This window comes from Stegostoma tigrinum, chromosome 44, assembly GCF_030684315.1.
Source record: "Stegostoma tigrinum isolate sSteTig4 chromosome 44, sSteTig4.hap1, whole genome shotgun sequence".
Taxonomy (NCBI): domain Eukaryota; kingdom Metazoa; phylum Chordata; class Chondrichthyes; order Orectolobiformes; family Stegostomatidae; genus Stegostoma; species Stegostoma tigrinum.
In genome coordinates this window covers 10,899,714-10,924,941 of record NC_081397.1, presented here as the reverse complement: position 1 = coordinate 10,924,941, position 25,228 = coordinate 10,899,714, and the positions used below count along the sequence as shown (strand labels likewise).

Genomic DNA, 25,228 nt, shown 5'->3' with positions numbered 1-25,228 from the left:
AGAGAATATCGACACCAGGAAAAAAGTTACAGACTGGAATCTAATTGAGGGGATGATGCATTTATCGAGAGACCAACAGATACTGAGGAGTATTACAGACTGGAATATCATTGAGAGATTTGGTTTAGTTTAAAAAGAGAATAACAGGAATCTGGGAATAGAATTCTGACTGGTCTCTAATCGAGGGCTTGGATTTGTTTATATGTGGAATAACAGATATCCAGGAGTAAGGTACAGATTGGAGTCTAATTGAGGGCTTTGGTGTGATTTGTTTTTGAATAACTGATACTCCAGAGTACTTTACAAACTGCAATTGAATCGAGGAGTTTGGGGGTGGTTTATATGGAGCATAACAGAGATCCGGGAATAAGATACGGACTATTTATTAATTGAGGATTTTGAGTGGAATTACAGATATCTGGGAGTGAGATATAGATTGGAATCTTAACCAAGGTTTCACAGTGGTTTATGTTTAGAATATCAGATTCCTGAGAGTGAGTTACAGACTGGAATCTCATCAAGGTGCTTGGGGTAGTTTATATTTAGAATGAAAGATGCATGGAATTGAGTTACAGATTGGAGTCTAATCAAGGGGTTTCAGGTGTTTTACGTTTTGAATAACAGATCCTGAAGAGTGAGCTACAGACTAAAATCTTATTGAGGAATATGTGATTTATATATAAATGTGTTTCAGACTGGAATCTCATTGAGGGGTTTTGTGTGCCTTACATTGGAATAACATACACTCAGGAGTGAGTTGTTTTCAGGAATCTTATTAAGTGGATTGGGGTGATTTATATATGGAATAACAAATACCTGGGAGTGAGTTACAGACTGGAATCTCAAAGAGGGGTCAGGAAATTTATGTACGGAGCAACCAGATAGGAGAGGAGCAAAAACAGGGCAGAAAGTAGCCACCATAGACCAACTCAAAAATGACCAACTGGCATCTGAGGACGTTTCCACAGTCTCTGAAAGGCACTCCCACAGTGACCAACAGTCAGAAAAGGACAGAAAAATATTTAGATTTCCAAACAGCATCAGATCAAGACTGTCTTTATTGTTTAAAAACTGACTCAGCAGAGACAGATCAGAAAGTAAATTGTGAAGACGTTATATGCTGAGCTGTCTGCAAAACACAGGTCAAATCATAGGAAGCCAACCTGCTTGGTCAGCCAGCAGCTAGGAAGACGAATAGTGTGTTCCCAGATTTTACCAGGATTATGTAGGATGTTGAGGTTAAACCATCATATTAATATAGGCCTACAGTGAAAAATTAAATGAGACGTGGGATCAATTTCTTTTGCTGCAAGCAGTTCCAAAACTTTTTACATGCAAAGTCGTTAAATACACTATTTTCTTGACTTCCCACTTGCCTTCTTTGAACTACATCCCCATCTGCTTTCCCGATTCACTGAAGATATTAATATTGTTTCATAATTTCATTACCATAATGGTTAGTCCCCATGCTGCCTATCTGGCACTGTCTCATTTATCTTCAGTCCAGTATAAATACAATACAAAAAACAAACACAAAGTTCCATCCAAGAGCTTTGTATATTTTCAGGGAGACTGTTCTATTTAATTTGTAGAAATCACAATTTTAACTCACCACAAGTCACAAATACTTGATTTTGGGACAAACCTCACGACATCGGATTCATAACTCTGCAACTGATCCTGAACAAGGTCACGCGCACCTACAACCCAGCGGCGAAGCTATTTCAGTTTTTGCATATTCAAGTCTCTCAGGTATCTGAAGCTGGCAAAGTAAAGCAGGCATTGCTGAAATGTTACATTGTCTCAGGAATTTCCTGGCGTCAAGTTCTGGAATTTTCCTTTCATCAGCTTGAAACAACTGTCTTCATTTCCTATCTATGCAAAGAGAATTCACATTTTTACAATGTCGGAATGTGTGAATGAAAACAGCTTTTGATATATTTCCCCCCTCCCTTGCCGACACAATTTCAGATCCACTTGAGCCAGACAAATATTTTAAGCTTGTTCACTGATGCCATTTGATGTTGGTACAGCACTGACATTGACTTTACAAATAGGGGAGTAAAACAAGGAAGAACAGTGACAGCAATGCAGTTTGAAAATATTAAACAATGCTCCTGTACTAGCCTCAAAGATTCTCTGACTCTGAAATCCCCGGCGCACAGAAAGCTGGGCAGATCATGGGGACAGTCTGTTGTAGGATTTTCCTGCTGTCAGCGTGATTCAAACTCTCTCTCTCTCTCTCTCCAAGCTCTCCACTCACCACACCATATATTTTCTCCTATGTCTTCCTGTCCTGTGCTTATTGCAGCTATTTCAAGTTTGACTTTCCAACTTCTACTTCTTATCCACTTATGGGATATCCCGGCAGAGTTTAAATCCGTGTCCCAGTCACAGGATTGTGGAGAACAAGGGAATTTTGCACAGGATGTGTCAAGTTGGTTAGTTAGTGAGGTTTTGAGCTCACGAGTCGTGACTGAAACATCTTTCTGGGTGTGCGCACTGCTGAAGCTAATGTTAAATGTGTCAAAACAGCCCAATCAGCAAAGCAAAGGTTACAATGGCAGTAAAAAGGCAGAATGCTCTGGACATTAGAAACCATGCAAAATTCCAGACAGTCAAAACAAGAGCTAGGAAAATTCTGAGACGCAGTAAAATTTTAAAATATAAACATGCTCATAGCCACGTAGCTGATACCTTCAATCACTCCGAGCTTCTCCAAAAGTGAGACTTTGCAGCAGAGCGCAAAATGCCTTTAACCGCAAAAACCACACTTGGTTGATGGTGGCTAAACTTAAAAATAAATAACATATTAGTAAATGTCATAAAAAGATTGGTGTATTGTGTCGCTGAGGCTTATGATCAAGATGTCATGGGACAGTCAGGAAACATGACTTATATATAACAATGTAACGAACTGCCAACTTTAGCCTCGTCTTGCAGGGTCACTAGTAACCCTGTTTACTGCCTCTCCTTGCATGCAAGCAGCAAACTCGTTAATGTTCAACAAACTACCGCCTGAAGAGTTATTTCTCCGACAGTATTTTCTTAGAGGTTCCACTGAGATGGCAAAGCCTCTGGCTCGAGGCATGGGCCTAGATCCCGCGCCTCACCGGTATCCGAACCAGCCGCGGTATATAAAAGGGAGGGAATGTTATCCCGTTTGGGGCTTGTTTCACCGTCAGGTTCGAGGTTATGTCCTCTGTCCAAGTACGGGGTGAGCCACAAACGGCTACGCGTTGGGGGAGGGAAGGTGTTGAAGTTATGACTGAGAATTAAGAAGGAACTCCAGTAGACAAAGTGAAGTCTCTAAAGGAATAAGGGAAAAAGGACTCACAGTTTCGAAGCTTTATTTCTATGAGAGGATATGAGTCCCACCTCCGTGAAGTGATGTGAGCAGTTACTTCTATAAACATGAGAGAGGAAAAGTCGTCCCCGGGAGGTAATGGCCGGTTTGCCTCTGCAAGAGGGTTGGAGCCCTCTCGGTGAGGTGCTGCAAGTCCCAGGCACTGTGAGGGTTTAACGTTTCCGGAAATCTGACTGGCGATAAATGTCAGAGATAATGGGAACTGCAGATGCTGTAGAATTCCAAGATAATAAAATGTGAGGCTGGATGAACACAGCAGGCCAAGCAGCATCTCAGGAGCACAAAAGCTCCTGAAGATGCTGCTTGGCCTGCTGTGTTCATCCAGCCTCACATTTTATTATCTTGGCTATAAATGTCATCTTACTTCGCGAAGTGATCACGATGGGGAACAGTATCTCCAGTGAGACAGACCCACAAAAGCGGACACCATTGGCTTTTTGTGCATTTACTCAAGTTTATCGAAAAATGGGTGACTTGGAGGCAGAAAACGGAAACGCCGTTTCCCTCCGGCGGCACTTTTAACTGCGATCGCTTGAAACAATTAGGTGTGATTTTGAGTCAAAGAGAAAAACAAAAGAGGAAAGAAGGGTCTCGGTCTGAAACGGCAGCTTCCCTGCTCCTCTGATGCTGCTTGGCCTGCTGTGTTCATCCAGCTCTGCACCTTGTTATCAGAAATAATGACGGCCTGGGACTAAATAAGAACTGTGCTAAAACGATGATTTGCTCGTCAGGCTGGACTGAGAGCTGACACTGATGATGAAGTACAGGCCCGTGACTGGGATGACTGTCAGACCTGGTCCAATCGAAATACAAACAGGACGGACACGTCCATGGTCCATCTGCCCCTCTCACAGATTCCAGTCCTCATTCCCAACCCCCCTCCACCACATTATTACCCCCCCCCCCCCCACCACCAACAAGTCCTGTACCACGTAACCAACTCACTTCTACCGCCGGTACCGGGGGCAACACCAAACCCCGTTATTTCGGGAGTGAAAATGTTTCTGGCCCTATTTCAAAACATTCCCGTTCCCAAACTGGAAGGGGAGGTGCACCGGCTCCCCAACTGTCCATGCGCACATTCCCTGGTCTAGATGGCCAACCAGGCCAGGCCGAGCGACCTTGGACCCCCTTCTGAACTACGGGGTATTGCTGAAACTTTGCCACACCTCCCAAACAAAAAAAAATAGCAATTTTGCACAAGTGCCATAAGCCACACGGAGGGGATTTAGATCTTATGATGGATGCGTTGCCTCGGAACCAACAAACGGAGCCAGGTTAAAGCAAAGTGTGACTGGCCAGGGGACCCTTATGGTTAAGCTCATTTGAGACAACTTTGGGAAGATTTAAAAAAAACACTTAGCTGAGAGTTTTCCATGAACTGTTAATTGGGCAGAAATTCATAATACTTTACAAAAGGTTGATGAAGATGTCGGCGATTGTGTTGAACAGCTCCAAACTGTTTGTGAACAGTGTTCCGGAATTGAAGGAGATGCGGGGACACCTGCCCTTGTCAGTATTATTGTAAACAGGCTGCAACTTGGTATGAAACAGATGTTTTGTACTTTGTGTTGGATGGGAAGCTAAAAATCTGAATGTGATCCGGACCATCTTGCAACGTGGCCAGCGCCAGTTACTAAATGCAACAGCAGAAAAATAAGGAGAAACCCGATCGGATCCTTATTGCTGACGACCACCCCACAGGCCTCCATGGGCTAATAAGGGTCGGGGTCGTGGCCAAAAATGCCCAAGAGAGTCAGATGGCCCTTGTTACACATGTGGCCGCATGGGACACTGGGCTCGGATGTGTAAAAGTGACCTGATGTCCCCGAGAATCCTGCGCCTTTCTCCGTTTCCAATTCTTTCTCTAATCCCACAGCACATCAACAACAGCCATAAGGATGTCACTCCCAGATACAGGATACATCTTTACTTTTGTCCTCCCAAACTCTCCATTGCTTCCCCCGAGGGAATCACTCATTCCAGTTGCTGTTAATGGGAAATTATGGACTTTTTGGTTGACGCTGGAGCGACATTTTCCACTTTGAAAGCTTCCGATTTCCCTGCCATACCAAGGACTGACAAATCAGTCCGAGCTGTGGGACTAACTGCTCGGCCGGTTTCTAAACCTGTTTCAGCAGCTGTTATATGCGATGTTCAGGGCCGGACTCGGGAGCACCAGTTTTCACCCGCAGACCAAGTTCCTTGCAACTTCCTGGGCCCAGTCCTACTGTGTAAGGTGGCTGTTTGCTCACTTGTACTCCCAAGGGGATTGAGTTACATGTCCCGCCAGAACCATTTGCCGATGCTCAAGTACTCCTCCAACAAGCCGTCAAGGTTTCATGTCCCGTTGCCTGGTGCTGGGATATACCCAATAACTCCCTTTCTCAGTCGATGCCTCGGACGCTTGGAACTAGCTCAGGTACAATCCCACTTACTATCCCACATCCCAGTTGTTACTCGAGGGCATCAGTATCTGCGTTGTACAGCATATTATGGTCCTGGTGAAGATCAGGATTGAGGCGAGAACAACAAGATTGCTGAGTTCTTCATTACGATTGCTTCTGATCTATATATTGAAAAGGAACCCGTTACTCTCTCTATCAACCTTTCCCCCCACTGCCCGGGCACTGTATAACCAGCCTCCCCTACCCCTCACTGTCCCCTCAATGTGGCACACAGATTCGAAGCGAGGGACCTGCGTTGTATGATTTCTAGACTTCAAACGCAGGCTGCCACAAACTGTCTGCCGAATGATGATGATGATACAGTCAAAACCCTCACCCATCCAACACTACGACTCGTGTTCCATCCTCCTGACAAACACATTTTGACAACTAGATTAGGAGCATCACACTGTCGCCTCCCTCCCTCACTGTCGTTCGCTGTTTGACCCCCCAATCCTGCCACCCTTCTGCCCACGGAGGGTTACGGGGAACCCCACGGTCGCGAATTTGTCGCTCAGTCCACCCACCCTCCCAAGACCTGATTTCCAAGATTACCGGCTTCTCAGCCCTGCCTTTATATATTATGTGGACGGTTCCGGCTCGCCTTCTCCCACTGGGGGCCTTCAGGCTGGATCTCCCACCTGTAACCGTCACCAATCAGTGCAACCTCCCTCTCCATGTTCAGCCCGGGCTGCGGAACTGTTTGCCCTTTCCCCGGCATGTGTCCTCGCTGAAGGGAGAACGGCCTCTATTTTTACCGACTCCCGTTGTGCTGTTTGGGGGCTGCCCGTCACTTTGGCAAGCTTTGGGAGTCACGGGGTTTCCTCACTTCTTCAAGAGCCTCTGTCAAACACGCACTGCTCATTCAAAGCCTCCTGAAGGCGAAACAACTTCCCTCTGCCTTGGCCATTTTAAAATGTCCTGCCCAAGTTAATTCCATTGACGATGTGCCCTCGGGGAACTCTCGGGCCGATCTCGACGGTCGAGGGACGGTCTGGGATTATGGGGCGCCTCTGTGTCACCCTCACTGCCCCTGACACTTCCGTTCCTTCTCTTGCGGATATGATAACTTTACAGTCGGAATCCAGTTCCGCTGATCTATCATCTTGGCAAGTTGCAGGCTGCTCTCAAACGGCATGGCGGCTTCTGGGTCTCCCATGACCAGCCGTGCGGACGTGCCCTCTGCCTTGCTGCCCCGGCTTGCTGGCATTTGTCATCACTTTCCACTTGCGGAAGGCAGGTAGGCATGAACATTTTTGTACTGCAGTCCTGGTATGCGCCAGGCTTTGCAATAATAGCTGAAAGATAAGAGCTAGATGCACGATCTGTCAAAAAATGAATACAGGGAAAACATTCACTGCCAAGCTTCCATCACAGCCCCAGCCGTGGGACGCTTTTGTACACTTGCAAATGGATTTTATATACAAATGCCCAAATGCATGGGCTTTAGCTATGTGTTAGTTATTTTAGATGTGGTTTCCGGGTGGGTCGAAGCTTATACTCATCGGAAAAATGATGCCACAACAGTTGATAAGGAATTTTCCAGGACTTTGCACCCCGATTCGGAGGACCAGAGCAAATCCCAAGTGACACTGGTCCATAATTTACCAGACAAGTAATTAAGGAGCAATTTAAGGGATTGCAAACTGAACACCATCTGTCATGTGACTATCACATTCAGTTCTAACAGGGACGGGAAAAAGGCACAATGGAAGCTAAAAAAAAACAAAATAGCAAAATTGTGTGGGGAAACTGGACTTGAAGCGGCCTGAGCCACTGCAGATGGCTCTCATGTTATTGTGGTCCAGTCCTAGTTGGAGAACTGGACTGTCTCCTCATGAAATTATAATGGGAAGGCCGATAAGATTGCCAGTAAACACCTTTCTGTCAGACAGGTGGGCATCCATCGCATGGAAGAAACCTTATTCAACTGTTGCATATTCTTGCCTCAATCTCTTGAAGCCTTCCGTTCACAGTACGGGCCATACTGTGTGGCTTCTTAGAGACATGGGAAGAGACCCTTTGATCCAATACCTTAATGCTGACGAGATATCCTAAAGTAATTAGATTAGATTCCCTACAGTGTCGAAACAGGCCCTTCTGCCCTTGGAGTCCACACTGTCCCTTGGAGCATCCCACCCAGACCCATCCCCCTATAACCCACACACCCCTGAGCACTACGGGCAATTTAGCATGGCGGATCCACCTCGGCTGCAGATCTTTGGACTGTGGTAGGAAACCGGTACATCCGGAGGAAACCCACGCAGACATGGGGAGAATGTGCAAACTCCGCACAGACACTTACTCGAGGCTAGAATCGAACTCGGGTCCCTGGTGCTGTGAGGCGGCAGTGCTCACCACGGAGCCACCGTGCTGCCCCAAATCTAGTTCCATTTGTCAGCTTTTGTCCAGTATCCCTCTGAACTCTTCCTATAGATGCCTAACCCCCCCGGATGCCTTCAACTGTTGTAATTTTACCAGCGTTCATCACTTTCTCTGGCAGCTCATTCCATACAAGCAACACCCTCTGCGTGAAAAAGTTGTCCCTTAGATTCATTTTAAATCATTCCCCTGTCACCTTAACCTCTGCCCTCGAGTTTCGGTTTCTGCTACTCTGGGGAAAATACCTTGGCTATTCACCCTGTCTATGCCCCTCATGATTTTATAAAGCTCAATAATGTCACCCCTCAGCCTCCGAAGCTTCAGGGAAATTCGTCCCAGCCTGTCGACCTCTCCCTATAGCTCAAACCCTCCAAACCTGGCAACATCCTCATGAATCTTTTCTCAACCCTTTCAAGTTTTACCACATGCTTCCTATAGCAGGAGACCAGAATTGAACACAGTATTGCAAAAGTGGCCTCACAATGTCCTTTTTCACTGCAATGTGACCTCCCAACTCCTATCCTCAATGTATTGACTAATAAAGGCAAGCATTCCAAATGCCTTCTTCACTATCCTGTCCACCTGCAACTCCACTTTCAACAAACTATGAACCTGCACTCCAAGGTCTCTTTGTTCAACAACACTCCCCAGGGCCTTACCATTAAGTGAATAAGTTCTGCCCTAATTAGTCGTTCCATAAAACAGCACCTCCCATTTATCATAATTAAACTCCATCTACCACTCCTCAGCCCATCTGACCAAGGTCCCTTTGCACTCAGCAGTAATCTTCTTGGCCGTCTACCACATCACCAACGTTAGTGTCATCTGCAAAGTTACTAACCATATGTTCGCATCCAAACATTTTATATAAATGGCAAAAATGGAACCAGCTCCAATTCTTGTGACACATCGCTGGTCACAGACCTCCAGTCTGAAAAGCAACCCTCTACTGCCACCATCTATCTCCTACCTTCGAGCCAGTTCTGCATCCAGATGGCTAGTTTTCCCTGTATTCCATGTGATGTAACCTTGCTGACAAGTCTACCGTGAGGAACCTTGTCGAATGCCTCACAGAAATCCATATAGATCACATCCATTGCTCTGTCTTCATCAATCCTCTTCGTTACATCTTCAAAAGACTCAATTAAGTTAGTACAACATGATTTCCCAAGGACAAAGCCACATTGACTATCCCTAATCAGTCCTTGTCTTTCCAAATACATGTAAATCCTGTCCCTTAGGATCCCCTACAACAACTTGCCCACCACTGATGTCAGGCTTACTGGTCAATAGTTCCCAGGCTTTTTTTTTTAACCACTTTTCTTGAATGGTGGCACCACTTTATCCAACCTCCAGTCTTCTGGCACCTCACCTGTGGCTATCAATGACACAAGTATCTCAGCAAGGGGCTCAACCATCACTTCCCTACCTTTACACAAACTTCTAGGGTATGTGTGATCAGGTCCCGTTCTGGAGTATTGTGTGCGGTTCTGGTTGCCCTGTTATAGGAAGGATATTATTAAACTGAGAAGGGTGCAGAAAAGATTGACAAGTGTATTACAGGGAATGGAGGAATTGAGTTATAAAGAGATGCTGCAACTATTTGCAACAATTTGAAGATTGAGAGGTTATAGAGGTTTATAAAACCTTATAGGGTGGGGAATTTTTAGACTAGGGAGCATACTTTTGAGGTGAGAAGAGACAGATATTAAAAAAGACATGAGGGCTACTTTTTTACAGACTTGTTTAAGTATGGAATGAACTTCCAGAGGAAGTGATGGATGCGGGTACACTTACAACGTTGAAAGGACACTTGGATAAATGAATGAATAAGAAATGTTTGGAGGGATATGAGCCAAGCACAGGCAGGAGGGGTGAGCTCAGTTTGGGAAGTTTGGTTGGCATGGACAAGTTGGATCAAAGGGTCAGTTTTTGTGCTGCATGACTCTATATGAGGCAGCAGTTCATTGTTACATGGCTCCCAAACATGAGGATTTAGAATTGGGTGAAGATGTTCAACCACAGCTTTGGGCAGAAGACATCCTGTTCATCTACAGCTGCTGAGGGTTAGGGATATGTGCACAGCATTTGGGGAACTAACTGCATTCTAGAATGAGAGAACAACCAGGTGCCATTTCTCTGATGTGAAGTTCCCATGTTGATTTGGTCCATTCTTCAGTTGAAGATGACAAATGAACAGACCCCTGCCTGCCACCAGAAGGAACTTCTCTTCCTCATCAGCAGGGGCAGCAGATCTCTGTGACTACCTCCTCTGAAAGTTCTGGTAAATGGACGAGCCATTTTCTTCCTCCCCTCTGGCACTCGCCGCTCGGACCTTTGGTGTTTCAAGGTGCATTAATGATGCATAAGTCACACGACTGTCAAACTCCTGCTGTAAGGGAACAGACATTGTCTTAATCCAAGGTTTATTGCACTTTCTGACCATTTCTGTAATTTCCCTTGAACAAAGGGGCTGAAGGACAGAGCATATAGGAGCAGGAGTAGGCCATTCACCCCTTCTCGCCTGCTCTGTCCATTCAGTGGGATCATTCAATTCAGTCCCCTTTTCTCCACTTTCTTCCTTAAGCCCACTAAGAGCTCTATTCAACTCCTCCTGAACAATATTCAGTGTTGTGGCCATGACCACTTCTGCGGTAGAGAAATCCGGAGATTCCTCACTCTCTGGGTGAAGACTTTTCTCCCCATCTCAGCCCTAACCATCTCCTTCAGACCATCACCCCTTGGTTCAAGACAACCCCACCCCCACCTCCGACCCCACCCCCACCTCCACCCCCACTCCATCATTGGGAACATCCTCCTGGCTTTACTGTCTTAGAATTGTACAGGTTGCTGTGAGATCCCTCCACCCCATTCTTCTTAACTCCAGTGAACAGAATCCTAATTGATTTAGTCTGTCCTCATTCGTCAGTCTTCTTATTTCAGGCATCAGTCTGGGAAAGTGAGGAAGGGAGTCATTAAGTTTTAAAAAAAGAATGAGCAAGAATGAACCATTTAGGATTACATTCTCATTTTGAGAGCGAACTACTCTACTATGAGCCTGGGTTCACATGGAAAACCAGACTGGGTACAGATTGCCTTCTGTCAAGGACATTCATTTTTAAAAAATATCTATTCATCGATGTGGGTGCCACTCATTAGGACAACATTTTTTGCCAATTCCTAATTGCCCAGTGTACAGTTAGGAGTCGACCACTTTGCTGTGGGGTATGGAGTCACATGTAGGCAAGACCAGGTAAAAATGACAGATTTCTTTCCCAAAAGGACATTAGTGATCCAGATGTGGTTCTCCTCTGGTGATGGTCATCATTAGACACCGAATTCATGACTTTGATTAATTCAAATTCCACCCTTTGCCATGGCAGGATTTGAGCCTGGGTCTCCAGATTAATCGTGATGATACCATTCAGTGATGACCACCATCCGCAAGATCAGAGAGCTAGTTGGGTGTTTACGACATGGTTCACTTGATCAGACCCATTGTAATGATTACCCAATACATGAGACATTGGTGAAATTAATATAATTACTTAAATTATTAAAATAGAGAAAGACTATGGAAAGCTACGGGCCTGAGGGATTGGGATTCCTTGTCCATGAATCACAAAAAGCAAGAGTCCAAGTTCAGCGGGTCATAATAGTCTTTATTTTGAAGGGAATGTGATATAAAAGATGGAAGGCTTTGCGTAAACCTCACAAAGCATGAGTGAGACCACAGTTGGAACACAGTTTTGGGGCCCCATATCTGAGGAGAGATAGACTGGGCATGGGGGCAGCTCAGAGAAGGTTCACTCAGCTGATCTGAGGTATGGAGAGACTGTTCGATGAAGGAGAGTTTAAGTAGTTCAAGCCTGCCTTCATTGGAGTTTAGAAGAACCAGAAGAAATAAATGAAGAATTCTGGATGATATGGGGAGATGTAGAGAAAGGTTGTTTCCCCTTCTGTGGAAGATTCTGGGACCAGAGGGGCATCTTCTCAGAATAAAGGCAGGGGGGGGGGGAGGCATGGGGTGGCCAATCAAGATGGAGGTGAGGAGGAATTTCTTCTTTCTGAGAGGAATGAATCTGTAGAAGTCTTGACTGCAGACGGTTGTCAAGGCTGGGCTGTGAAGTATATTCAAGGCTGAGATTTTCAATTAGGAAGGGCAATCGAGGGTTATGGGACAGAAAGTGAAGATGAGGATTATAAGATCAGCAGTGATCTTAGTGAACAGGGGATGCAGACATTAAGTGCTAAATGGCCTACCTCTGATAGTTTTAATGCACTTGGGCAGGGATAACAAGTCAAAGATGTAGACAAAATGTCATAAGATCCTACAGTAGTGAAATTCTCGGGGTGCTAGTCCACATTTCCCAGAAGATAGTTAAGTAGTTAAGAAGGCATTCAGGATATTTGCCTTTATTAGTACAGGCATAGATTATAACAGTGGGTAGGTGATGTTGGAGTTGGACAAGACTTTGGTGAGGCCACAGCTGGAGCACCATAGGAAGGATGTGTTTGCATTGGGCAGGGTGCAGAGGAGACCGACCAGGATGTTGCCTGGGATGGGGCATTTCAGGCAGAACAAAAGGATGGATAAGGTCAGATGGGAGCAGAGAAGGTTGAGGGGGGACCTGGTAGAGCTATATTAGACTGTGAGAGACATAGTTGCAAGGCATATTTCCAACACGGAGAGGGATGGGTAAGCAGGCATCATGGATATAAAGGTAAAAAGAAACTTGAGGAGAATATCGTTCATCCAGAGGATGGTGGGGAATCTGGAACTCGCTGCCTGTAAAAGTGGGACAGGCAGAAACCCTCATCACATTGAAGAAGTATTTAGATGTACAACTGCATTGCCATAGCCTCCTAAGGTCAAAGATGAGGGCAATGTTCCTTACAGATCTTTGCTGACTGGCACCCCTCCTTGTCCTGTAAAGGTCTCTGAAACAATAAAAACTTACTGGTTCTCTTCTTGTCCTGACGGAGCCTGGAAGGAATAACCAAAAAAAGGTTTAAGTGCACAATATGGCTCAACATTTCATTTACCGTCTCTCTCGGCATTAACTGTGGTGTGTGTCACTTAAGAAAAGCGGGTGCAGGAGCAGACAAGGCTGGGGGTGACAGGACAAGGGGACAGCTCAGTTACGAAAGCACACAGTGCCCTTGGCTTTATTAATAGGGGCATGGAGCCCAGCAGCAGGAAGGGGAGGCTGAAGTTTTACAAAACACTTACGAGGCATCAGCTGGAGCATTGCCTGCAGTCTGGGTGCCACATTACAGGAAAGATACGAATGCATCCGAGAGAGAGAGAGAGAGAATGTGCACCGAAGCACTTTTTGATTTGATTTACAGTTGTCACATGAACAGAGATTCAGTGAAAAGTCTTGTTTTATGTGCTCTGTAGGCAGGTAGTACAGTACAAACTGCATCAGGGCAGCAGAACCAAGTGCAGAATCTAGTGTAGAGATAAGAAGGTGTAAAGCTGGCTGAACACAGCAGGCCAAGCAACACCAGAGGAGCAAGAAGGCTGCGTTTCGGGCCTAGACCCTGAAATATCAGCCTTTCTGCTCTTCTGATGCTACTTGGCCTGTTGTGTTCATCCAGCTCTACACATTGTTATCTGAGATTCTCCACCATCTGTAGTTCCTACAATCGCAGAATCCAGTGTTACAGCCACAGAACAGAAACAGAGAGAGAGACAGACAACTTTAACGTTTGAGAGGTCCGTTCAAAAGCCTGATAACAATGGGGAAGAAGCTGTTCTGGAATCTGTTGGTAGGCATTTTCAAACTTCGGGATCTTCTGCCCAACGGAAGAGGCTGCAAGAGAATACAACTGGTACAGTCGGGGGTCTTCGATTATGTTGGCTGCTTTCCTGAGGCAGTGGGAAGAAGAGATGGAGTCAGTGGATAAAAGGCTGGCTTGTGTGATTGATTCAGAAGAACCAGGTTCCAGGGATGAGAAAGTCCAGCAATCGGGGACTGTTCTGCCTGGGAGAAGAGAAGGCAGAGAGAGAGGGAGGTTTTCAAAATCGTGAGCAGGGGCTGGACAGAGTTGAGAGGGAAAAGCTGTTCCCATGTGGAAAAGAGGGAGAAGGTGTATAGATTTACAGTGATGTGGAAACAGAGTGCGGTGGGGGACAGATGTGATGAATGAACCTTTTCACCCAGCTAGTAGTTAGGGTGTAGTGTGTACTGCCTGGGAATGTTGTGGAGGCAGGTTGAATGGAGAAGGGATAGTGGATGCAGAGTTGGATAGAATTGGGTGCACAAGGATACAGGAGGAAAAGCTCAAGGGGAATACACTTTCATGAAGCAGTGCAGATAGAAGTTGGTTTCAGTCAGTTCTGATATACCCACACCATCTGATGGATGAGACATTTGAGTCGAGATATCCCTGTGGGAGTAAGGGGGAGTGGTTGAGAAAGCCCCTGTGCTTGGTGGAGAAGTGTCAGACTACGTTATCACACTTAAGGAACAGAGCACATATTAAGGGAATTTGGAGTTCAAGCTCATTGGATGAGTGAGAGAGAGATGAAGGAAAACAAGACTAATTTGGACAAGGTTGGCTAAGGAATCCCATCTCATATTGAATGGCAGAGCAGAATCAATGGGCTGAATGACCTGATTCTGTTTGGATGTGCACTGAGCCAATACTAATTTACTTTTGTGGGATGTGGGCATCATGGACTGGACCCAACATTTATTGCCTCCATCCCTAATTGTCCCAGTGGGCAGTCAGATGTCAACCACATCGTTATGGGTCTGGAGTCATGTGTCGGGCCAGATTAGGTAAGAACAGCAGATTTCCCTCCCTGAAGGATGCTAGTGAACCCAGATGGTTTTTGTTCAGAGGCACATGATCATGGATTCACACTCACTGTTAGTAAGGCGATGCCAAGTTTACAGGTGATGCAAAAACCGATGGGAAGCAAGTGGTGAGTGTGCCAAGAGGGACATAGGTGGGGTTAAGTGAAGGTGCAAAAACTTAGTTGATGAATATTACGTGGAGAAATACAATGTGATAGAAGAAAAACAGAGGAGTTAAAGATTATTGAAATGGAGAAAGACTGCAAAAGCTGTGGGATTGAGGGATTTGACAGTCCTCATGTGTGAATCGCCAAAAGCTAGCATTTAAATTCAGGGGGTGTGATCACAGACCATAAGGTATCGGAGCAGAATTTGGCCCATAGGAGTCTGCTTTGTCATTCAGTCATGGTTGATATCTTTCTCGACCACATCCTGCTGCCATCTCCCCATAACCCTTGATCCTGTTATTAATCAGAACATATCGATCTCTGTATTAAAAACACTTGATGACTTGGTCTCCACAGCCCTCTGTGGCAGTGCATTTCACAGATTCAACACCCTCTGGCTGAAGAAATTCTTCCTCATCTCAGTTCTAAAGGGTCATCTCTTCACTCCGAGGCTGTGCCCATAGGTCCTACTCTCCTACTCTGGGAAACATCTTCTCCATGTCCACTCTACTCAGGCATCCCAGCATTCTTTAAGTTTTAAACAGATCATCCCTCATCCTTCTACACTTCATCAATTACAGACCCATAGTCTTCAACCACTTCTCATATGACATGCCCTTTATCCCTGGGATCGTTCTTGTAAACCTGCTCTGGACATCCTCTGAGGCCAGCTCATTCTTCCTTGGATACAGAGCCCAAAACTGCTCACAATATTCCAAAGGTAGTCTGACCAGAGCCTTTATAAGACACGAGCAGTACATCTTTGCTATTGTATTCTAACCCTCTTGAAATGAATGCAAACATTGCATTTACCTTCTTAACTGCCAATTGAATCTGCCTGATAACCTGAAGACAATCCTGAACTAGAATTCCCAAGTCCGTGTGTGCTTCGGACTTCCACAGCCTTTCTCAGAAAATTGTCAATGCCTCAGTAATTCCCATGGATGTGCAAATGCAAGGCAAATGAAAAGTTGGCCTTTAATTCAAAGGTAGTGGAGTATAAAAGTGGGGATATTTCTGCTAAAACTCTACAAGGCACTAGTCAGACAATAGCTGTGATATGGTTTTGGGGCCCCGTATCTGAGGAAAGATAAACTGGGCATTGGAGGCAGTTGGAGAAGATCTGATCCCAGGGATGGAGGGACTGTTTGAGGGTGAGGTTGAATAGGTTGCCTGTACTCATTGGAGTTTAGAAGATTGAAGATTCTTGGAAGTACCTGGCAGGAGAAATGTGGAGAGAGGTTGTTTCCCTTTGTGTCGGAGAGTCTGGGACCAGATGCATCGTCTCTGAATAAGGGAGGCCGCCCACTGAAGACAGATATGAGGAGGAATTTCTTCACTCCAAGGGAAGAAAATCTGTGGAATTCTTTACTACACAGGCCTGTCAAGGCTGAGTCATGAAGTATATTCAAGGCTGCGATTTTTAATTAAGAGAGATATAGGGGAGGAAGTGGAGTTGAGGATGATTAGATCAGCTGCAATCTTGTTGACTGGTGGAACACAGGAGATGGGTTGAATGGCCTTGTTCTGCTCCTACAGTCACATGGACCCTATTCCCATAAGATGTTATCACAGAGCCTTGTGTTTCCTTTCTGACACAGTGATGCAAAGTTATTTAGAAACATGTTACCTCCTTCTTTCTTCTTTGCTTGGACAACAGAGTACACAATTTCATCATGATTGGGGCTGCTGGTGTCTGAAACAAGAACACACTTTATAAGATTCCAAGAGAGAGAGAGAGAGACAGAGCGTTAACATGACATGTTATAAACACAAAGTGCTGGAGAAATTCAACAGCATCTGTGGAAACAGAAAGAGAGAGAGGAAAAAAACTGTTAATGTCACAGCTAACAAAGACAGAAAGTTCTGGAGAAACACAGCAGGTTCAGCAGCATCTGCAGAGAGAGAGAGAGAGAGAGAGAAACAGTTAACATTTCAGATCCAGTGTGAATCTCCATCGGAGCTAAGGAGTGAGATGTGGAAAGGTATCAGAATCAGTGCTTTGAACAATGAAGGCAAGCACGCCAAACACCTCCTTAACCACCCTGTCTACCTGTGATGTAATTTTCACAAAACTGTGTAACTGAACCCCTCGGTCTCTCTGTTCAACAACACTCCCCAGGGCCCCACCATTAACTGTATGAGCCCTGCCTTCATTTGTTTTACCAAAATGCCATACCTCACTTTTATCCAAATTAAACTCCATCTGCCACTCTTTAGTCCATCAACCCAATTACTCAAGATCTTCTTGATAATCTGAAATAACCTTCTTCAGTCTTGACCATACTACCAATTTTGGTGCAAATGTATGAACTGTGCTTCCTAAATTCTCAACCAAATCATTTATGTAAATGCTAAACAGCAGACCAAGCACCGATCCCTACTTTTATCAGAACCTGTACAAGGAAACACATTCATTGTCCCTCAGGCACACAGTCACAAACTGACCTCTCCTGGATTGGGAACCAGAGGTGTCCTGACGTCTCTCTTTATGATGGAGTTTGCAGACAGCAAACAGAAGCAGGAAAACAATGAGGAGAACGGCAGCAACAGCAGAACCTCCGACCTGCAGAGCAAATTTCCCAGAGGGACCTGGAACATAGAATTGGGAAAACCAAAGATCACTCTGATTGTCACAAAGTCACTAAATGTAATACTTCAGGTGAGAAAGCAGGGAAGCGATCTCATTGAATTGGTGGAGGATGCTATGGAGGCCAGATACGAAAGGGCTAGGAGCAGGAGTAGGACACTCAACCCCTCTCATTCAATACAACTGTGACTGATCTCATCTCTGCTTTAACTCCACTTCCCCGTCCTCACTCCCTTTAACTGATTAAAAATCTGCCTTTGCCTTAAATTTATTCAGTGTCTGGCAAGCACCACACACTCTCTCTGGGGAAGTTAATTCCTCCTCATTTGTTATAAATCTGCACAGACAAATGTTCTTTGGCTTTCTGTGGTAGAGAATTCCACAGGTTCCCCACTCTCACCTTTCTCCTCATCTCAATCCTATCCCATCTCCTTTCGCCTGAGAGCCTCTGGTTCCGGACTCTTCCCCCCAGTCATCAGGAACATCCTGCCTGCATTTACGGTATAAGCTTCCCCCTGCTAATAGCAGCAATTTCTATTCTAAAGACAGTACAAATATGGACTCGAAAGTGACCAAGTGGCAGGACACCGGGAGTGATGGTCGATGGATATTTTTCAGGATGGAGAAAAGCTTCTAGTGGAACTCCCCCGGGAATGGCTTTAGGGCTCTTACTTCACTCAATATGTTAACAAACTGGATCTTGCTGTAGTGGGGGGCTAGTTCCAAGTGTGCAAATGAAGCTAAACATGGAGAACTGTAAACTTGAGGAAGACCATGTGAAAGTCTGAAAGGACATTGACAAGTTGGTGGCGTGGGCAGATTGGTGGCAGGTCCAGTTCCATGCCGTGTGAGCTGATGCACTTTGGTGGGAAGAATGTTGAAAGACAATACAAAATAGGAGAGTGCAACTGTACTCCTGCGTCAGTGCCCCATCTTTGGTCCACAGGATATCATAAAATTATAGAATCCTACAGTGTCAATGCATCCCACCAAGGCCCATCCCCATCCCCCTACCCCATCCCGAAAACGCTACATTTCCTGTAGCTAATGCACCGAACCAGCATACCATGTCCCCTCAGATAACACGGCAATCTACAACTGATGGCTCCTTCCATTTTGATCCATACCTGACACAGTGAGGACGAGCGGCTCACTGCAGTTGATAACGTGGGCAACGGCATTGGCAGCACCACAGGAGTACGCAGCGCCCTCCCCATCAGGTGGCACGGTGACATGGAAGGTGGCTGTCCTGGAGTCAACGACTGTTGTGTTCCTCAGGGGGTGGGGGTGGTGGTCGTGGTAAAGCATGAGGTTTATAGGCAGTGTCCCATTTTCAGACGTACACCGGATGGGAAAGTGGTCACCGATGGACACAGCGGGCTCCTTCAGATCTGAGCTGATGGATGGGCAGCTCACAGGGACTGGGGAGGAGAGAGAAAATTCAGGCATCAATTAAATCCCCAGCAGCAAAAGAGAGGATCCCATCACATACTGCACACGGACATGACTTTTCAGGGACAGATCCCCAGTGGTGAAGGTGCAGAATCAGATATAGTTACTGAGTTTTCAGGACAGAAACAGGCCCGTTCACCCAAAATGGCTTGCCTGTCAAAAACAAGCACCTTGCTTTTCTAATCCTATTTTCATCAGGGCTCGTTCTTAAGGCTAAAGGGATCAAAGGGTATGGGGGGGAAAGGGGAACCAGAGCACTGAGACTGATGATCACCCATGATCGGATTGAACGGTGAAGCAGGCTTCAAAGGGCCGAATGTCCCCTACTCCTGCTCCTATTTTCTGTGATGCTATGATGGAAGGAATCATATGCTGGTCACCTGTAACATCCATGATTTCCCACATATTAAAACATGCAATACACATGACTGATCTGTGCTGTCTTAACTTAATTTACTTCATTTAGGTTGATAATATCTGATGTACATTTACTTATAATAATTTTGTTTTCTTTGACCTTACAATAATAAAGATAACAAATGTTGATCAACCTTACTGGGACTGAAAACTTGAAACAACAATTAACACACTTAACAGATTTCAAGTCAACCTCACTTGAACTCTTTGTCCCTTACTGAATTCACTTTATTTTCTACTTATGGGACATGGATATGATTGGCGGGGCCCGATATTAATCAACTTTGTCCCTAGTTTTCCCCTTGAGAAAGTGATAGTGAGCTGTCTTCTTGAACCACTGCAGTCCATGTGCAATATTGGGCACAAACGCCATGAGGAAGGGAATTCCAGGACTTTGACACAGTGACACTGAAGGAATGGCCGATATATTTCTAAGTCAGGATGGTGAGTGGCTTGGAGGGGAACGTGCAGGGGTTGGTCTTGCCCTATATCTGCCTCCCTTTCCTTCTAGATGATGTGATCATGGGTTTGGAAAGTGCTGTCTTCGGATCTTTGATGAATTTCTGCAGTAGTCTCATAGATGGTACACTCTGCTGCGGCTGACCATTGATGGTGGAGGAAGTGGATGTGGTGCCAATCAAGTGGCAGCTGCTTTGTCCTGGATCGTGTTGAGCCTCTCGAGTGCTGTTGGAGTTGTACTCATCCAGCCAAGTGGGGAATATTGCATCACACTCCCGACTCGTGCCTTGTCGAGGGTGGACAGGCTTTGGAGGGAATCTGGAGGTGAGTTACTCGCTGCAGTATTCTTCGCCTCTGGTCTGCTCTTGCAGCCACAGTATTGAAATGATGAATCCAGTTCAGTTTTTGGTCAATGACAGTCCCCAGGATGTTGGTAGTGGGGGAATTCAGTGATAGTAATACCATTAAATATTCAGAGGTGATAGTTAGATTTTCTCTCAATGGTATCCCCAGGATGCTAATAATGAGGGGATTCAGTGATGGTAATACAACTGAACATCAAGAGATTATGATTAGAGTCTTTCTTATTTGTGTGGTGCAGATTTTACTTGCCACTTGTCAGCATAAGCCTGGATATTATCCAGAACCTGCTACATTTGCACACAGGTTGCTTCAGTATCTGAGGAATAGCAAACGGAGCTAAACGGTACAGTTGCACAGATGTACAGCATGGAAACAGACCCCTCATTCCAACTCATGCATGTTGACCAGATATCCTAAATTAATCTTGTCCTATTTGCCAGCATTTGGAATCATATCCTTCTGAGCCTTTCCCATTCATGTACCTATTCAGATGCCTTTTAAATGTTGTGATTGTACCCATCTCTATGACTTCCTCTGGCAGCTCATTCCATGCAAGCACCACTCTCTGTGTGAAAAGTATTGTCCCTTAGGTCCCCTTTAAACTTGTCCCCTCTCACCTTAAACCAATGCCATCTAGTTATGGACACCCCTACACTGGCGAAGACCTTGGCTATTCACCTGATCCATGCCCCACATGATTTTCTAAACTTCTATCCTTCATAAACCTCAGCCCTCGACGCTCCAGGGATAACAGCTCCAGCCTATTCAGCCTTTCCGTCTCCCTCAAACCCGACAGCCCCAGCAACATTCTTGTAAATCTTTTCAAAACCTTTTCCAGCTGAAGGACATCGTTCCTAGCAAGGAGACCAGAATTCAGTGCTATATTCCTAAAATGGCTTTATCAATGTCTTGTACAGCTGCAACGTGAAATCCCAACCCTGATACACATTGCACTGACCAATGAAGGCAAGTGTACTGAACACCTTTGTCAGAATCCTGTCTACCTGCAACTCACCTTTCAAGGAACTATGAACCTGCATCCTCTATGTCCCTTTATTCAACAATATTCCCCAAGATGCTTGCATTAAATATATAAGCTCTGCCCTGATTTGCATCACCAAAATACAACACTTCACTTTTATCTCGTATTTATCGAATTTGGACTCCTGAGAACAGTTCTGGGTTCCCATATCTGAACAAAGATAGCCTGGGCAGTGGAGGCAGCCCAGAGAAGGTTCACTCGGCTGATCCCAGATACGGAGAGATTGTCTTTTGAGGGAGAGGTTGAGTAGGTACGGCCTGTCCTCATTGGTGTTTAGAAGAATTAGAGGTGACCTTATTGAAGATTATTACAGGAACCTGACAGGGGAGATGCAGACAGAAGTTGTTTCCTTTTGTGTGGGAGAGTGTATGACCAGAGGGGCATCATCTCAGAATAAGGGGAACTTCCTATTGAAGTTGGGAATGAGGAGGAAATTATTTTCACTGAGGGGAGCTAATCTGCAGAATAATTTACCACAGAGGGCTGTCAAGGCTGGGCCATTTAGTATATTCAAGCAGAGATGGGGATTTAATCAGGAAGGGGAATTGAGGGTGATGGGGGATGAGGTGGGGGGAAGGCAAGAAAGTGGAGTTGAGGATGATCAGATCAGACACGCTCCCATTGAAGTGTGGAGTGGACTCGACGGGCTGAATGGCCTATTCCCACTCCCACATTTTATGATCTTCACACTTGGAGGACAATCAGGTTACATGCATCGTGCACATGCAAAACACTTGCACAGAGTCAGGCCAAATTACACAGAAAGAGGCCACTCACAACCAAATGAGCTCCAGGAAGAAACTGGTCTCGGGATCAGAGCAGAGATGAATGTTGGTGATCTACCAATTACAGAACCCTCCTCATGGATTTAACCCTCCTCAGTCCCAGCAGCTAAATGTAGACTGAAAAACTGGGGCTGTTCCAACAGCAATACAAGATGACATTTGACGTCTGTTAAACTGGCAGATGCATTTCTGACTAATTGTCATCGACTGGTGCACTCTCCATGACGACCAGAGTCCCAATCCATCTCCTCTTTTCCATTGCCAATATTGAACTGCTCCCCCTTGCAAAATGTCCTGATCAGTTTCAAGATGCCAACCAAAAGGCGCCGTTTTAATTTTTGGCCAGATCAGCGCAGTGAAACTTGGTTTCTATCCTGTGTCAGCCTCCTCCCACTTCCCCAACACACCCACCACCCCCTCACCACACCCTGGCCCCTTGGTTGACTCACTCTGGACAGTGACTTCCACCCAGAGGGACAGGAATTCTGAAAGGTTCTGGAAAATCGCACAGCGGTACCACCCTGAATCTATTAGGGTTGCTCGGTGGATACGATGGACGTTGCGAGGCATGGAATCAGAGTTCAGGAGGGTCTCATTTCTGTAGAAGTAAATTTGTCCTGTCCCACACACATGGTCCTGGGTACACCGACAATTCAGTGTGATGGGATCACCATCTCTCTGCAGTCTGGGATCCACCTGCAGTATCACCGGACTTTCTGAAATTGACAGAACGGTTAATTTTTTTTGTGACAAAAACCATATAATTTTGCTTCACCATTTTCAATGTTTGTTGCTTGGATATCTGCTTCACAGCTGTACTAAGTGTAACAAGTTCAGCTGCATGGACCTCATAGAATCTAAGCTCCCTGATTGGGGCTGTTTACCTTGTCTAAGCCGAGTCCTGGCTGAAAGGCATAAAGGATTGTGTCAGAGTTTCTGCTCACTTTAGAAGCCAGCTCTGAGTTGCCTCAGTCAGTGTCATGTACTGTACAAGTGTAATTAAAGGGTGACTTGGTGACTGGATACTGGCCTCTGTGGAGATATTTCAGGAGCAATTAACTGTCTATTTTCATCTCTGCACGTGATGTTAATCATTAACACGCAAGTATTTCTGACACCATTCCTTCTAAAAAGAGTTTGGAAGCCTGGATGGAGACTAAATGGCTTTATGCATCAGCAAATATTTGCTGCATTTAGATTTTGTTGGAATGATTGGAAGTGCAGTCCTGAGAGACTGCTTGGGATGAGCAATCAGAACGTGAGTGTGTTTCTGGGACGAGATTCCTGAATCTTCATGTGGAAAACTGCAATGTTTGAAGTGCGAGTTGACTGCGATGGATTGGAAAATGCTACTGAAAGGAACGAGAGTGGGTAGGCAGTGCCGAACATTCAATGACAAATAGATGAGCTACAGAAATTATTTCTTACAACCTGACTCAAGAGTACAAAGAGAACACTGGCCAAACCCTGGCTTCCAAAGGAAGTTGAAGATAGCACTTACTGCAAAAAAGGCATAAAAATTGGCAAGAAAAATAAATAATAGCCCCAAGAATTGGGAACAGTTTAGATGACAGCAAGAGAGATCTAAGCGATGCATTGAGAAAGGTAAACTAGAGTATGAGTGTAAGTTTGCAGGGAACAGAAGAACTGACTGTGAAAACTTCTGCAAGTGTGTAAAAAGAAGTTTGGTGAAAACTAATGTAAGTCTCTTACAGTCAGAAACAAGAGACTTTATAATGGGGAACAAAGAAATGGCTGACAAAATAAATTCATACTTCAATTATGTCTTCACACAGGAGAGTATGAAAAACTTACTGGAAATGATGGCAATCAAAGAGACTGGTGAGATGGAAGAAGTAAAGAAATATTGCTGGGCAAATTGATGCGATTGAAGGTTGGTAAATCCCCAGGAACTGACAACCTACATCCCAGTGTGTTTAAGTAACTTGCCTTAGAATTAATGGATGCATCAGCGACCATGTTCCAAGATCCTACAGACTCTGAAACAGTTCCGACACATTATAGGGTAGCTGATGTAACCTTACTATTTAAAAATGGTGGTGGAAGCAAAACTGTGAATTATAAACCAGTCAGCCTGATATCAGTACTGGGAGTATCAGGGGCTGGGAGATGCTGAGGGTTCAACATCAGCAATCGTTTCAAGTCAACATAGGGGCAGTTTAACCTGGGTGGGAGGGTAAAACTGGAAACATTACAGCCAGCAACAGATATCAGATCCAGCACAATGATGTTATCAGTTCTCATAAACTGCTCAATTACTGCCTTATTAACGCCAATCAATCAATGTTATCTTTTTGGTTTCTGAAATTCAATTCCCTCTTGATTTCACGAGAATTAAATCAATCAAATTCCAACTTCTAAAATCCCATCCATGTAGTACTACGTTCGTTTGGATAGAGGACTGATGAGTCAATAGACAACAGAGAATCAGGATAAATGGATCTGTTTTTTTGCTTGGCAAGTTATAATGAGTGGGAACCCACAGGGTTAAGTCCTTGTCCCCAGCTATTCGCAATGTATATTTATGGTTTGCATGGAGGGATAGAAGATGACACTAGAATAGTTGGGAAACTAAGCTACAATGAGCTATGTGGCACAGTGGCTCAATGGTTAGCATTGCTACCTCACAGTGCCAGTGACCCAGGTTCAATTGCAGCCCTGGGTGACTGTCTGTGTGGAGTTTACACGTTCTCCCTGTGTCTGCGTGGGTTTCCTCCGGCTGCTCTGGTTATCTCCCACAGTCCAAAGTTGTGCAGGTTAGATGAACTGGCAATGCTAAGTTGCCTGTACTGTTCAGGGATGTGTAGATTCAGTGGTTTACAGGGGGATGGGTCTGGGTGGGATGCTCTGAGGTTCAATGTGGACTTGTTGGGCCAAAAGGCCTGTTTCCACAGTGTAGGGATTCTGTGACTTCTGTGCAGAAATAA

General features: G+C 45.2%; 2 protein-coding genes and 1 long non-coding RNA gene across 3 annotated transcripts in view; 1 reads left to right on the top strand and 2 right to left on the bottom strand.

Annotated features, from left to right (window-relative positions):
* LOC132206969 (histone H2AX-like) overlaps positions 1-25,228 on the top strand; it is a 270,361-nt gene that overhangs the window by 82,214 nt on the left and 162,919 nt on the right. Inside the window, exon 2 of the mRNA XM_059642110.1 lies at positions 19,513-19,532. Coding sequence (XP_059498093.1) covers positions 19,513-19,532 — 20 coding nt within the window. The remainder of the gene's footprint in view (positions 1-19,512; positions 19,533-25,228) is intronic.
* Positions 1,041-3,075, bottom strand: LOC132207077 (uncharacterized). The gene is made up of 2 exons (XR_009443312.1): positions 1,613-3,075; positions 1,041-1,263 (listed from the first exon to the last, which is right to left on the bottom strand). It is a non-coding gene; the product is annotated as an uncharacterized LOC132207077 (long non-coding RNA).
* The window catches only part of LOC132206962 (high affinity immunoglobulin gamma Fc receptor I-like), a 59,701-nt gene continuing 44,517 nt past the window's right edge, over positions 10,045-25,228 (bottom strand). The window contains exons 6-11 of the mRNA XM_059642081.1: positions 22,730-22,996; positions 18,890-19,183; positions 17,621-17,764; positions 16,803-16,868; positions 13,158-13,183; positions 10,045-10,588 (exon numbers count right to left, since the gene is read on the bottom strand). Coding sequence (XP_059498064.1) covers positions 10,460-10,588; positions 13,158-13,183; positions 16,803-16,868; positions 17,621-17,764; positions 18,890-19,183; positions 22,730-22,996 — 926 coding nt within the window. The 3' untranslated portion in view covers positions 10,045-10,459. The remainder of the gene's footprint in view (positions 10,589-13,157; positions 13,184-16,802; positions 16,869-17,620; positions 17,765-18,889; positions 19,184-22,729; positions 22,997-25,228) is intronic.